Source organism: Otolemur garnettii, unplaced genomic scaffold (assembly GCF_000181295.1).
Source record: "Otolemur garnettii isolate 467f Iridium unplaced genomic scaffold, OtoGar3 scaffold00029, whole genome shotgun sequence".
In the NCBI taxonomy this organism is placed as follows: Eukaryota; Metazoa; Chordata; class Mammalia; order Primates; family Galagidae; genus Otolemur; species Otolemur garnettii.
Window position 1 is genome coordinate 940,479 of NW_003852424.1, and position 13,483 is coordinate 953,961.

The 13,483-nt window shown below is 49.1% G+C and overlaps 1 protein-coding gene across 1 annotated transcript in view; it reads left to right on the forward strand.

The window, feature by feature from the left end:
• Positions 1–12,264, forward strand: part of PCSK6 (proprotein convertase subtilisin/kexin type 6) — a gene marked incomplete at its 5' end in the record, with an annotated part of 189,999 nt that extends 177,735 nt beyond the window's left edge. The window contains 3 exons of the mRNA XM_023512633.1: positions 3,144–3,273; positions 8,525–8,637; positions 10,895–12,264. Of these exons, the coding sequence (XP_023368401.1) occupies positions 3,144–3,273; positions 8,525–8,637; positions 10,895–10,992 (341 nt within the window). The remainder of the gene's footprint in view (positions 1–3,143; positions 3,274–8,524; positions 8,638–10,894) is intronic.
• Between the last annotated feature and the right edge of the window lie 1,219 nt (positions 12,265–13,483).

A 13,483-nucleotide genomic window follows, 5' to 3' on the forward strand; every position in this document is an offset into this window, starting at 1 on the left:
TTATCAACCTGTGGGTTGTGTGCGACCCACAGGAACTGTATTAAAGGGATTAGGAAGGTTGAGAACCACTGCTCTAGGTGCTTGCTTCAGCAGTGTGTAGTTCTACATTTCTCAAAGTACAGGCAGGCTCTCCCCTTTCCCCATGCTTTCTGGCCTGAGTTCTTTCTAAGCTCTTGGGAAGCATGTACATCCATGCCCAGGTGGCCACTAGGGAGAGGACTGGCTTCAAAGTCATCTGGAAGCTTCTTGCTGTATGTCAGGTGTGGTCCTCATTGGAGGCAGCTGTCCTCAGACGCCCACTTCCTGTGCCCTGGAGAGCCAGGCCTACTTGTGCTCCCACCCACTGACTACTGCTTTCCACTGCCCTCACAGGGGCCTGGGCATAGTTGTGGGCAGGGGCAGCTGTGATTGCCTGGTAGCATCCTCAGGGTGGGGTATGGTGGGATATGTCCCCCACCCAGTCCTCAGTGTCCCAGTGCTCTTGGCTAGAGACTCAAGGAAGACAAGCCTCTCATCCTTCTGCAAGTCCAAGTACCTAATGCAACTCAGAATGGAGGTTGTGGTGCTTGGGGGTGGCCTGTCCATCATGGGTTGTTGCAGTGGACCTTTGGGACTTGATATACCCAGCACATGGGCACACACATACCAAGTCAAGGGATAGTGCCCAGGTACCTATAATGGTCAGCCCTCACTCCTGAGCATCTAGTACCTGAGAGAGCATGACTTGAAATAGCAAATAAAAAAACACTGCAACAGGCTGAGAGAGAGAGAGAGATTGCAAAAGAAAAGCAAATGTCTTCTGTCTCCATGCCTGTAGTGGCATGTTTCTTGTGCTTTCTGAACAGGGGCTTCATCTTTTCACTCTATACTGGGCTGCCCATGGATGGAGCAGTGACTCCTGCATACACACAACCCATTTTGTTGTTACTGTTAGACCCTGGGGGCTCAGAGCATTCATAGGCTATAGAGATTTGTGACCTAATGGAACCCTTAAAAGACTTTCACTGAATTCTGAAGTTCATAACATTTAGTAGTTGTAAAAATAGTGTGAGCAGAAAATGTATGTTTAATCAGCTTTTTTATTATGGTAAAATACACATAACCTAAAATTTACCATCTTGACCATTTTTAGGTATGTGGTCTGGTGGCATTAAGTGCTTGGCATTGTCATGCAGCTGTAACACACCATCTTCCCCAACTGAATATGTTTAAGTACATTTTTAAGTTTAATCAATTGAGCATGAAACTAAACACACACAGAAACAAGCCCCTCAAGTGTTAGAGGAAGGCAGTAAGGTGCCGGGGCTCAGTAGGTGAGGTACTAGCAATGGGACGGTGGCAGGCCCTGCATGGCTCCTGAAGCCCTTACGTGGAGCGGTGCCCTGTCATGTGCACTCACCGTCACTCTTGACCTGTGGACGCCCCGGGGATGAGCCATGGGGAGAGGTGGGATCCACCAAGAGCAGTCTGCCCTCTAAAAAAATACAAACTGGACAGCTCTTTCACCTCATTGTAGAAAAGGAGGAAAACACCCAACCAGGAAGTGCTGGCCTGTCACAAAAGCCCCATCATCCAAAGGACTGTGCTTCTGATGCCTGCTTAAAATCTACAGCAACAACCCATGGTGGATAGGCCATCCCCAATCATCACAACCTCCATTCTGGGATGCACTGGGCACTTGAACTTGCAGAAGGACAAGAGGCTTGTCTTCATCAAGTCTCCAGCCAAGAGCAGTGGGACACTGAGGGCTGGATGGAGGACAGATCCCACCATGCCCAGCCCTGAGGATACCACCAGGCAATCACATCTGCCTCTGCCCATAACTATACCCAGGCCCCTGTGTGGGCAGTGGGCAATTTCACTCTTCATGACTCTGAAAGGAGCCTGGGCTGGAAAAGTTTAGAATCCTCTCCCAGGGTTAAAGCTGTGGTTATAAAATGGGGACTCAGCCCTAGAACCTTGAGCCTTGTGTCTGGGGTCCTCAAGGCTGTGGAACTTCGCAGAGGAGAGGCCCACCTTACTCTATACCTACATTAGGAGGCACAATCCCACTGTGTTAGCTTCTACCGTAATCAAATTAAAGTGTGTGGGAGAAAGGTACCCTCAGACAATATGACTATCACAGAGCTTCCGAGATGGTTTCCTGCCATATCTAACCCTCTAGGGCAGGCTGTTGGCCATGGCCACCTTGCTGCCTCTCAGATATCCCAGCAGGTGCTCCCTGGGGACATCTGGCCTAGAGGAGGCACTCAGTATAGTCATTGCAGTCCAGCATCCTGCCCAGGCTGACAAGTCCTCCTCTGACTCTGGGCCAAGCTAAAGATTTTCCTCCGTGGCTCTGGATCTTTTATTCAGAGCTTTTGTCTTGCAGGTCAGTTCTCCCTGTCCCATGAGCCTTTGTCATTTTTTTTCTCTGTTGCTGCAAATCTTTCATTTTCCCCACGTTATCTTCCCGTGTTCTGTCAAGTAGAATAGCCACAAATGCAAACTCCAGATGCAATTTTGAGTTGCCTAGTAACCACATCCTAAAAAGTAAAAAGAAATAGGCAAAAATAATTTTAGTAACATATCTTATTTAACCTAATGTTTCCAAAATATCACAGTTTCAACATGTAGCCATATAAAAAAATTAATGAGCTATTTAAAATGAAGACTTTGAAACCCAGTGTGTATGTAAGGTGCTCACAGTGGACATCAGTATGGCATAGCCACATTTCAAGTCTCAAAGCCACACATAGCTGGTGTACAGCTACCACACTGGCTCTAGCAGAAGTGGGCCTAGGCCCTCTGGGAAAGGAAGTGTTTGGAATCAGGGCCAGTCCCCATGGGACAGGCAGTGGGGAGGTATGCTCCCCACCAAGGTAGCACCATGTCTTCTCTGTCCCCTTCTGAGAAACAGGGATGGGGGGATGACCTCTTGGGAGTGGGTGAAGATAGCCCAGCCCTTGGCAGGTATGTGGAAAATGCCAACTGCATGGTGGCCTGAAGGTGGTACCCTGGATCTCCCTGGGCATAACATATGTGGGCCTGGACAACAGTCCAGGTGGTACCCTGGATCTCCCTGGGCATAGCAGCATAGTGGGCCTGGACAACAGTCATCAGGAGCTGTCCCTGACATGTGCTACTTTTTCTGTACCTCTTAGGGCCCAGCAGAGAAGAATGTATTCACTGTGCAAAAAACTTCTACTTCCAAGACTGGAAATGTGTGCCTACCTGTAGTGAGGGGTTCTACCCAGAGGAGATGCCAGGCTTGCCCCACAAAGTGTGCCGAAGGTATGGTCTCCCTGGCTCAAGCTCACATTTCTGAGGGTCAGTGGTCAGCTGAATTCAGCAAGGTGGCCCACATTGGGTGGCACTTTCCCCAGGGACTAGGGAAGGGGTGCTGCACAGAAGCAGAGTAACTAGGTGGCTGTCCCATGGTGCTCCACAGATACCCTCCTATACCACTGCTCAGGGTACATCCTGCTCACTGGTGCCAATCAGAAAATGTTTTTAAAAAACACTTTTAAATTAGATATTTAGAGAAAGTGAAAATATCTCCACTGTCTGCTCATTCGAAAGCCATTTCCTGTACAGTCCATGTGCCCAGTTTTTTTTTTTTTTTTTTGAGACAGAGCCTCAAGCTGTCCCCCTGGGTAGAGTGCCGTAGCATTACAGCTCACAGAAACCTCCAACTCCTGGGCTCAAGCGAGTCTCCTGCCTCAGCCTCCCAAGTAGCTGGGACCACAGGCCCCACCAAAAAAACCGCCCAATTGGCTACTTTTTGGTTGCAGCTGTCATTGTTGTTTGGCGGGCCTGGGCTAGATTCAAACCCACCACCTTAGGTATATGTGGCTGACGCCTTAGCCACTTGAGCCACAGGCACCAAGCCCATGTGCCCAGATTTTAACCCTCATCCTCTTTACCCGTCTCCCCCATGTGTCCACACAGGCCACCATTCTTACCTAGTTTGCTCTGGACCTTGCAGAGTTCCCTTTTATTGTTGGACATGGACTGTTAACAGAGAAGCCATTTACTTTGGTATTCTCATGCCTTGCTGAACCCTGTCCTACATCAGGACATCATATACCAGAGCCCAGGGACAGGGCAGGGCAGTACAGTTTGAAGGGGACCCTGATGATGTAATGGTATGCATGAGCTATGGGTGGGAGTGCCTTCTGGGAAACAGATTCAAAACAAAGGAACCCTTGCGGCAGTGCATGTAGCTCCGTGGATGGGGCGCTGGCCACATACACTGAGGCTAGCAGGTTCAAACCCAGCCTGGGCCTGCTAAAACAACAATGACAACTGTAACAAAAAAAAAAAAACAGAAAGAAAGAAAAATAGCCAAGCATTGTGGCAAGTTCCTGCAGTCCCAGCTACTTGGAATGCTGAGGCAAGAGAATTGCTTAAGCCTAAGAGTTTGAGGTTGCTGTGAGCTATGACACCACGACACTCTCCTTAGGGTGACAGCTTGAGACTCTGTCTAAAAAAAAAAACAAGGGAACCCTTGAAGACACGTGTCAGAGCAGGGGTGCAGGCCATGCCTGGTGTCCAGCGCCAACCAGAGACCTGCAGCGCTGGCAGATCCACCCCACACCAAGGTCTACCTCCCAGATTATGCATGAGAACTGCTGTGGGTTATAACCTATTTCCTTAAAAACAAACAAATCCTAGTGGCCTATGAGAGACCACTAAGTTCTTACATTTGTGTGACCCACAAAAATGGGGCCTATTGGGCCCAAATCTGTGCAAGGATCAGCCCCACCTACTGAGTTAGTTTGAAGTAGGAAACTTGCCACCCACTTGCAGGTGCAGCCTTGCTGAGTTCTGTGCAGGGCTTTGGGTGTGGGTGTCTGAAGTATATCTTTCATTGTAACCAGTCAACTGGTTTGCAGATAATTATAGCAACCCAGGGAGAACTTGGAATTAAACTGTCACTTAGAATTAACAGTAACTTGGAATTAATCACTATCATGTGTCAAATGCCCTGGATTTCAGGAGATGCTGAGTATAGACACAACTGTGCTACTAAGACCCCCTTGGCCACCCAGAAGCATTGGTATCCTCTGTCCCCAGGAGGCAGGAGGCTGGCAGCCCCCACAAACCTCTCCTTGGGCACCAGAAGACAGGGGTTTCCTGGGTACTTGCCTCCATGTGCTAGGAAGCTATCAGCCCTGGAGGAAAGTTCAGTGCTGGTGCTGACATACCACGTCTTGGAGAAACACCTCCAGGGTGAACCTCAGGTTGGATTCCTCCTAGAGGAAGCATGGCCTTGGTGTATTCGGTTCTCCCAGCTCAGACAGCATCAGTGCTTAGCCACAAGCGTCCTCCAGGCCCCGGAGTACTGACTGGTACTGTGGCCATCCTCCCTGATGGGCTGCACAGCTCCAATGGGGTGTGTAGCCAGATGGTGCTGATGTGGGAAAACCAGGCTGGACACATGCCCATTGGTTGGCGGCAACCAGGTAGAAGCTGAGGACAATATGAGATTAGTAGCTCAAAAGAGGTACTGGACACCCTCAGGACTCAGTGAGAGGACCTAGCAAGAGTCACCAAGGACAGTTTAGGAAGAAAAGGAGAGACTGTGGAGTCCTTTCTGAGGGGTAGACTAACTTCTTTTGCCCTAACCCCCAGGCTCTGTGGGGGCAGAGGCTCTCGAGGGCATGTTCCTGCCTCACTCTGAGCCTAAACTGAAGCTGATAAGAACTCTTAAAGCAGGTGGTCTGTGTCCCTGGGACTCCTGGGTCTGACTCTCACCTGGAACAGGGAAAAGCAGGAGCTGGTGGGGGTAGCCCTGCAATGCCACAGGGAGAGGGCCTGCTTTGGGTGTGCTCACCCTTCCAAAATTTGGCAGGGCAAAATTTCCTGAGGATACAGTAGATGCCACAGATGGTGGCAGAACCAGAGGCATCTTAGAAACCGCCTTGTTCCAAGGTAGCCCTGACCAAGAGGGAATCCTGACAGATAAAAGCAGGGGCTACAAGACAAAGGGGGCATTGGCTGCCAGGCACACATCGCTTCTCTCACAGACCAGCACACTGCTGGATTCTTCCCCACACCTCCATATGAGAGTCCACGTTGACCAGCACCTTGCCCTGGGCCTTGTGAGACCACAAGCAGAGAACCTGCTGAGGCTGTCTGGACTTTTGCCTTCATCATTGGGAAGCTACTGAATGAGGCTTCAGTGAGTAGCTCATTGGAAGCTACTGAATGAGGGTTACTTTATTTACCCTTTCCAATCCAATTTTTCTGCCACCTGCATACTCTTATTTTTGGGTAGGAAAGAGGTTGTAGATCACTTGTAATTATTCTGTAGGTTTTTTTGGTTTTGAGGGGAGTTGAGACAGAGTCTCACTCTGTTACCTGGGTAGAGTGCCATGGCCTCATCATAGCTCACAGCAACCTCAAATTCTTGGGCTCAAGTGATCACTCTTGCCTCAACCTCCCAAGTAGCTGGGACTACAAGTGCCCACCACAACACCCAGCTAATTTTTCTGTTTTTAGTAAAGATTGGATCTTGCTCTTGCTCAGGCTGGTATTAACTGGTTTTTTTTGTTTTTTTTTTTTTGAGACAATCTTACTTTGTCACCCTCAGTAGAGTGCTGTAGCATCATAGCTCACAGCAACCTCAGACTCCTGAGCTTAAGTGATTCTCTTGCCTCAAACTCCCAAGTACCTGAGACTACAGGCACCCACCACAATGCTCTATTTTTAGAGATGATGTCTCGCTCTGGCTCAGGTTGGTCTTGAACCTAGGAGCTCAGGCAGTCTACCCACCTCAGCCTCCTAAGTGCTGGGATTATAGGCCTGGTCTCTAGCTCTTGAGCTCAGATAATCCACTGTACCCTAAAGTTTTAAAAAAGAAAAGTATAAATACGATCTCATTTGATGATTTAATTATTTATTTTAGGTTACATAAAATAAAGTGTTTTTGCTTATTTTTGTTTATAAAAGAATATCATTATGTCAGATAAGTTTTAAGCTGCTAAACTTTGCCAGCAACAATAACAGAGTAATGTGTGGTAATTTGTTACCTAGCAATAGAAAACAGAGGCACCTGCAGTCCCATAGAACTTAGTGACATCCTATTTGAAGAGGACAGTGGCTCCCACCACAGCCCCCTCCTCACTGTAGTTATTCATAGATGAAGCAGCTCTTGGCTACAGCCTGGAAGTGCCTTCCTCCTAGGCCTTCCAGAACACTGGCATCCCTTTCTCACTGGTGGGTATAGTCTATAAGAGATACCAGGAGGGTGCCTAGAGGAAAGTCATCCCCAGAAGTGCAGGTCTGGCTGTGGGGGTGACATTGTGACAGAGGCCAGATCCCTTGGGCTTTGTGAAAGTGCACAGCTGACCCTGGAGAGTCCTTTGTCCCCTCCTGACTCTTAGTGGGCTGAGGGGAGAGGACAGAATCTTGATGCAGGGGGAGGAGGTTAGAGAGGCTCCTGGCTGCAGGTCTGCCCGTGGGATTTACACTTCACAAACACAGATTAGGAGTCTGGGCTATAGTTTTAGCATCTGCAGTCACCCTCTCTCCCCAAGGCCGAGGGTGTACTGCACGGCAGGGCCTCCATGGAGGAGGACTCACCAGTCTGGTTTGGAAAGGGCTGCTTTGGGAAGAGGCCTGTGAGGAGTCTGGGCCACTGGTCACACATAGTGGAGAGAGCCATCTGGACTGAGCACACAGAGGTCCAATGCCTACCCAACTTGCCAGCCTCCTGCCTGCCTTCTTTGGGCTCATCCTGTGGGGCCTGTCAACCCTTAGCTGGAAGTAGGGAGGTAGGCAACAGAGTACTGTGGAAACTGAGTCACCAAGAGGGGAACACGGAAAAGGTGGCAGTGCAGCTGAGGTACATACACAGCCTTGGGTGGGAAATGTGCAGATTCAAGCCCAGAGTTGGCAAATTCTTTTAATAAAGGGCCAGATGGAAGTAGTTCAGGCTTCTAGGGTCAGACTGTCACAGCTATTCAAGTCAGCCACTGGAGCAAAAACTCAGCCACAGATAATATGTAAATGAGCCAGTACCACTATGGTCCAGTAAAAACTGCTGGTGTGGCCTCAGACCCTAGTGCACTGACCCTCCCCTGAGGTCACATTACTCTGCATTAGAAACAGCCCTGGGCCAGGACTGTCTAGGCACAGGTCAGCGTGCTGCTGAGATGGCAGACTGATAGGCATTAGCAGCCTTCTGGTCAGCGCCAGGATTTTTGTCACATTCCTAGATGGAGTCTGGCCCCAGTGCCAAGCTTATAGCCATAACAGCCCTGCTGCTGCAGGAGGGAGCAAATGGCTTTGGAAGCCCTAGGTGGGATGGGGGCCAGTGGTCAGGAGGGCCATCCCCCCATCCTGGGCATGCTCCTGCCAACTGGGCATGGCTGTCTGCCCTCTCAGGGCAATATGAGGTCAGATTGTGGGAGACACAATTGCAGCTTCTCAACAGAGGCCCAAAACTGAAGTGGCTATGAGGAGGTATGGGGGGAAGGAGCCCAGAGTGGTAGGACCTCTTTCCCAAGCTTCAGCAGAATCTGTTATCTCCCCACAGATGTGAAGAGAACTGCTTGAGCTGCGAAGGCTCCAGCAGGAATTGCAGCAGGTGCAAAGCAGGCTTCACGCAGCTGGGGACCTCCTGCATCACCAACCACACATGCAACAACGGTGAGCATCAGCATGTGATGGCCCCTCAGTCACCTGGGCTGCCCATGGAGGAGCTCAGTCTGCTAGCCCCTGCTCAAAAGAGAAAAAGAAAAATGCAGGCATGGTGGCTTCCAGAATAGGCATGCTTGCCAGTGATTTGCCTGACCCTCTGGGACAACTCTAGCCAATTTGGACAGCGACTGCCCTCTTCTAACTTCCCTGTAGGCCTCTTACATATTGACCAGAAAAACATCCCAGCTACTGCCTGTCTGTTGAGTGACTCTCAAAAATGATTTTGTTCTTTCCTTTTGGGGGGCAGGGGGAGGAATACAGACTCTCTCACTCTGTTGCCTCAGGCTAGAGTGCCATGGCATCATAGCACTCTAACAGCAACCTCAAACTTATGGGCTCATAGCTCACAGCAACCTCAAACTTATGGGCTCAAGTGATCTTGCCTCAGCCTCTGAGTAACTAGGACTATAGGTACCCACTACAGTGCCCAGCCCAGCCTCTTTCTTTCTTCTTTTCTTTTGTAAAGACAAGGTCTTGTCAGGGTGCAGTCTTACGCCTATAACCCTAGCACTCTGGGAGGCTGAGGTGGGTGGCTTGCTTGAGCTCAGGAGTTCGAAACCAGCCTGAGCAAGAGCAAGACCCCACCTCTAAAAATAGCCAGGCATTGTTGTGGGTGCCTATAGTCCCAGCTGCTTGGGAGGTTGAGGCAAGAAGATTGCTTGAGCCCAGGAGTTTGAGGTTGCTGTGAGCTGTGATGCCATGGCATTCTACCGAGGGTGACAAAGTAAAACTCTATCTCAAAAATACATACATACTAAAAATTTTTTAAAGATTAAAAACTAAAGACAAAACTAAAGACAAGGTCTCACTCTGTTGCAGTGCCTTCATCATACCTCACTGCAGCCTCAAACTTGGCTTCAAGCAATCCTCCCACCTTGGCAACTAGACCCAGCCAATGATTTTGTTCTTACACCTTGTGTCATAGGCTCCTAGTTGCTTGGGTGTGGCAACTTTCCATAAAAGAGGCCTGACCTTTGAGGTCAAAGCCAGGAAACCTAGAAGGTCTCAGCCTCAGGACTAAGAGAACAGAGCCCAGAGTCAGGGTTGATGCTCAGCATCAGGAATCCCAGCTGTCCACAGGAAGGCCCTGCATCCATGCTAAGGAAGGCCCTGCATCCATGCTAAGGAAAGCCCTGCATCCATGCTAAGGAAGGCCCTGCATCCATGCTAGGGAAAGCCCTGGCTCTGCAGGTGGATGGGGACACAAGAATAGGTTTTGAAAACAGACACTTAGGAGATGGAAGACAGTGCTTAATGTGGGGATTACAGGCAAGATTAAGGGTTGGCAAAGGACTCTGTCCCAGAGGCCTGATGCCAGAGCCATTAGCCAATGCACTATGGCCAGGGAAGAGGACTCCATAGCTCAGCAGGCAGCAGGAGGAGAGCTGCACAGGGCCAGTTCTGGCACCACAGCCTGCTCCCCTCCACATCACCCAAGGGGCAGAGCAGGTGGACCCTGGGCATGAACCTTACCCTGGCCCTGCCCTGGCAGAGCACAAAGTCCACAGAGAGAATCCTGGGGATGCCTCCTTGCCTTGTTGTCAAGTTATTCTTTTGGTTTGAAGACTCACATCTTATTGCAAAGGCCAGGAAGGTCCCTCTTTAGGAAGTTACCTACCCAGGGAAGTGAGGTTGCCACAGGAGGGTCTTCCAGGTCCACTGAAGACAACATAGCCTCAAAAGCCCACAGCTTTCTCCTCCTGAGTCCTGCCTATCTGCCTTGATGGCACTTGTTCCTGGCCCTACACCTCTCCATTTGGGGTGTCCCCTGGACCCTGGCAGCAGCTTCCATTCTCGTCCCCTTTATCCCTGCACTCCTGCCTCCCCCAAATCCTCCTCCTCAGCAACCCCCTTCATGGATGTCCAGAAAAACAGATGTACGTGTGACCTAAGGGCTCCACTGGCCTTGCCTGGGTGTTCCCCCTAGATCTCTCCTATACCCACCCTCTGTGTCCCCTTTATGAATCTCCTGGTTACTTAGACTTAGCAACAGCCCCTGTATACAAGGTAACACCTCTGCCATGCTAGGCTCACACAGTCAAGAGCATTGTTAGGAGGTGGACTTTAGGACCTGCCCTGGTGCTGCTTCCTCCTTCTGTGTCCTCACTCAGTGTACCACAACAAACAGTGGAATGATTGAAACAATCTTAACAGGCCCCAAAGACTGACCTTTCCCTCCTTTTTCTTTCCTGACGTGGGGCCCCAGCTGACGAGACATTCTGTGAGATGGTGAAGTCCAACCGGTTATGTGAACGGAAGCTCTTCATTCAGTTCTGCTGCCGCACGTGCCTGCTGGCTGGGTAGGGGCACCTGGATGCCCACAAACGGGCAGGGCTCTCCTGTCCACCCATCCATCCATCTACCTTCCTCCTGACTACTGGCCAGAGCCTGTTTGGGGCAGTCCTCTGAAACTGATGGTTTTATCTGCCCAGGAGCAAGGTCTTCTGCAACATCTCTGGGCACCCAAGCCAGGTGGGTGGTGGCCCTTTAGGAGGTGTCCTAAGACGGTGATATCTTCTCAAATGCTGCTTGCTAGCTGCAGTCTTCTGATAAACTCTAAATAGGAACAAAATGAATTCTGGAAATCCACAGCTCTAGCTTTGGAGCATCTTCTGGAACCATAAGTTTACTGAATCTTCAAAACCAAAGCAAAAAGGAAAGCTGCTTGGCAGAATACATTGTTCTCATCCCCATGCTTTCGTGCAGCTCTGTAGTAAATCTCACTGGCCTGGCTGGCAAACCCTGGGCCATCCTCATTTGTGACAAAGGGCCAGCATTCTACCTGTTCATCTCCCGCCTCCCAAGTCTGTGGGACAGTTTGGTCAGACTATAAATACAATAGGCTTGAGGGCATAAAAGGTATGACCACTGGGGATGGAGCATCTATTTCTACATAGTCAGCTGCTTCTGAACCTGCAGCAGTGGCTTAGAAAGTCCAATGTCAAACCCAGATCAGAAGATTCTTTCTCTGAAGCCTTCTTCAAGCGAGCCCTGCTCTCCTTGTTACTATGCATCTCCTGTTGCAGAGCCTCCTGAGGAAGGTCCTTAGGAGACACCAAGCAATTCCTCTTAAAAAAATATAAGCCCAGCCCACGAATTGTTACTCACCATCACTCCCCACTCTATGGAATTGCTTTCAAAGTGCATTTGGCCTCTGCCCTTCAAGGAGACATGTTCTTAAGGTAGATGTTTCTGTGTCTATGTATATTACGAGCCTACATGACACAGCTGGATTTATTCTGCCAAAACTATAGGCATTTTATAAGCTACATGTTCTAATTTTTACCAATATTAATTATTTTGACAAATGTTTCATATATTTTCATTGAAATGCACAAATCTTGAACAATTCCCTTTATTACGGGAGTTAACATTTGCCTTAAATTTTTTCGATCTCATCTTTTTCCATATTGTCCCACTCCCCTCTGTGGCATCAGTGCATTGGCCTTGTCACCTATGAGCTGCAGAGAACCTACCTGTTGTTTATGGAATCCACAACTTCAAAAGAAAAATCAACAAAGCAAATACAGTGTTAACCCCAAATTAATAAAAGAGTTAACATCTCATGGCATAGAAGCCTGTATATCTTTTCCAAGGCACAACAAATTAAACATGAGTGCTGACCAAAGTGTGAAATGAACATCGCATTATTTATGGTTTAGGGATCTGATGTCATCATGTGGAAGGTCTTCTCTGAGCTTTAGCAAATGTCAGTATAACAAAGTAAGGGGGAGTAAAAAAAAAAGTCATGGGGGAAATTGCAGCGTTCTAACCTCAGGACATCCTTTGGCCAAGAGACCCTCTTCAGGCCTCAAAAGCCTGTTTGGGTCTACAGCCTCCCCAGATATAGGTGCACTTTCCATCTGTCAAGGAGGAGCCCTCCACAGCCCTTTCACCTCTAGCTGCCAAGCACGATTTAATTAGGTTACAGCTTGTCTTCTATACCACAGTGACTGAAATCCCTTTACCCAGGGCTTATGTGATGCATGGGATTTTTTACCATGGCCTCTCAGTGAGGATAGAAGCTTGTACTTGCTAGGAATCCTTCAGCTGCAAGTAAAGGAAATGTACCAACTAGAACTGAATTAGGGAAAAACAAAAGTGGGTCAGGGTCCTTGTTTTATGAATTCAGGATTGATGCTGAATCTCAAGGAAGGTGCAGCAAGGCCTTGGGAACCAGTTAAATATCACATGGGCCTGCTTTGTACTGCAGCAGTGCCTCTCTCTCTCCATAGCCTGCTTTGCCAATTGATAGGACAAATTACAAGACCAGCTGCATCTCCCAATGGCATAAAAGCAACCACTTCAGCAAACTTTCAGGGTCCGTTTCTTGGCTCTCCATCCCTAGGGACAGATCTTGGTCAGCCTGCCTTCCATTGGTGTTTACCCAGTAGCATCAGCTGTGGCCGCAGGGATGGGCTTCTGCAGCAGAACATGGCTGCAAGGACCTCTGTGCCAGAAGAGGGGAGAAATGTACAGCTCTCAGTGAGGTGAGCCACACAACCCAATAGCTGTCCACTGCAAGCATGAACTGACCTGTGTTGTCAATGTGAGGCAGTAAAGGAGTGAGTGTGTGTGCATCCTTGGAATACTGTGGCCAGGACCAAGCAAAATATTAATAAGGATTCGACCTCCCCCATGAGATTGACATGGAATTAAAACCAGGACTCATGGATTAGCCCTGGGTACAATATACCGTTTTCAGCCCTAGAACCCAGACATCAATAAATCTGACCTCCTCCCCCACCAAGAGCTGACAGTCTATAACTTGGGTGGACCTGAATCAGAAGAAAGT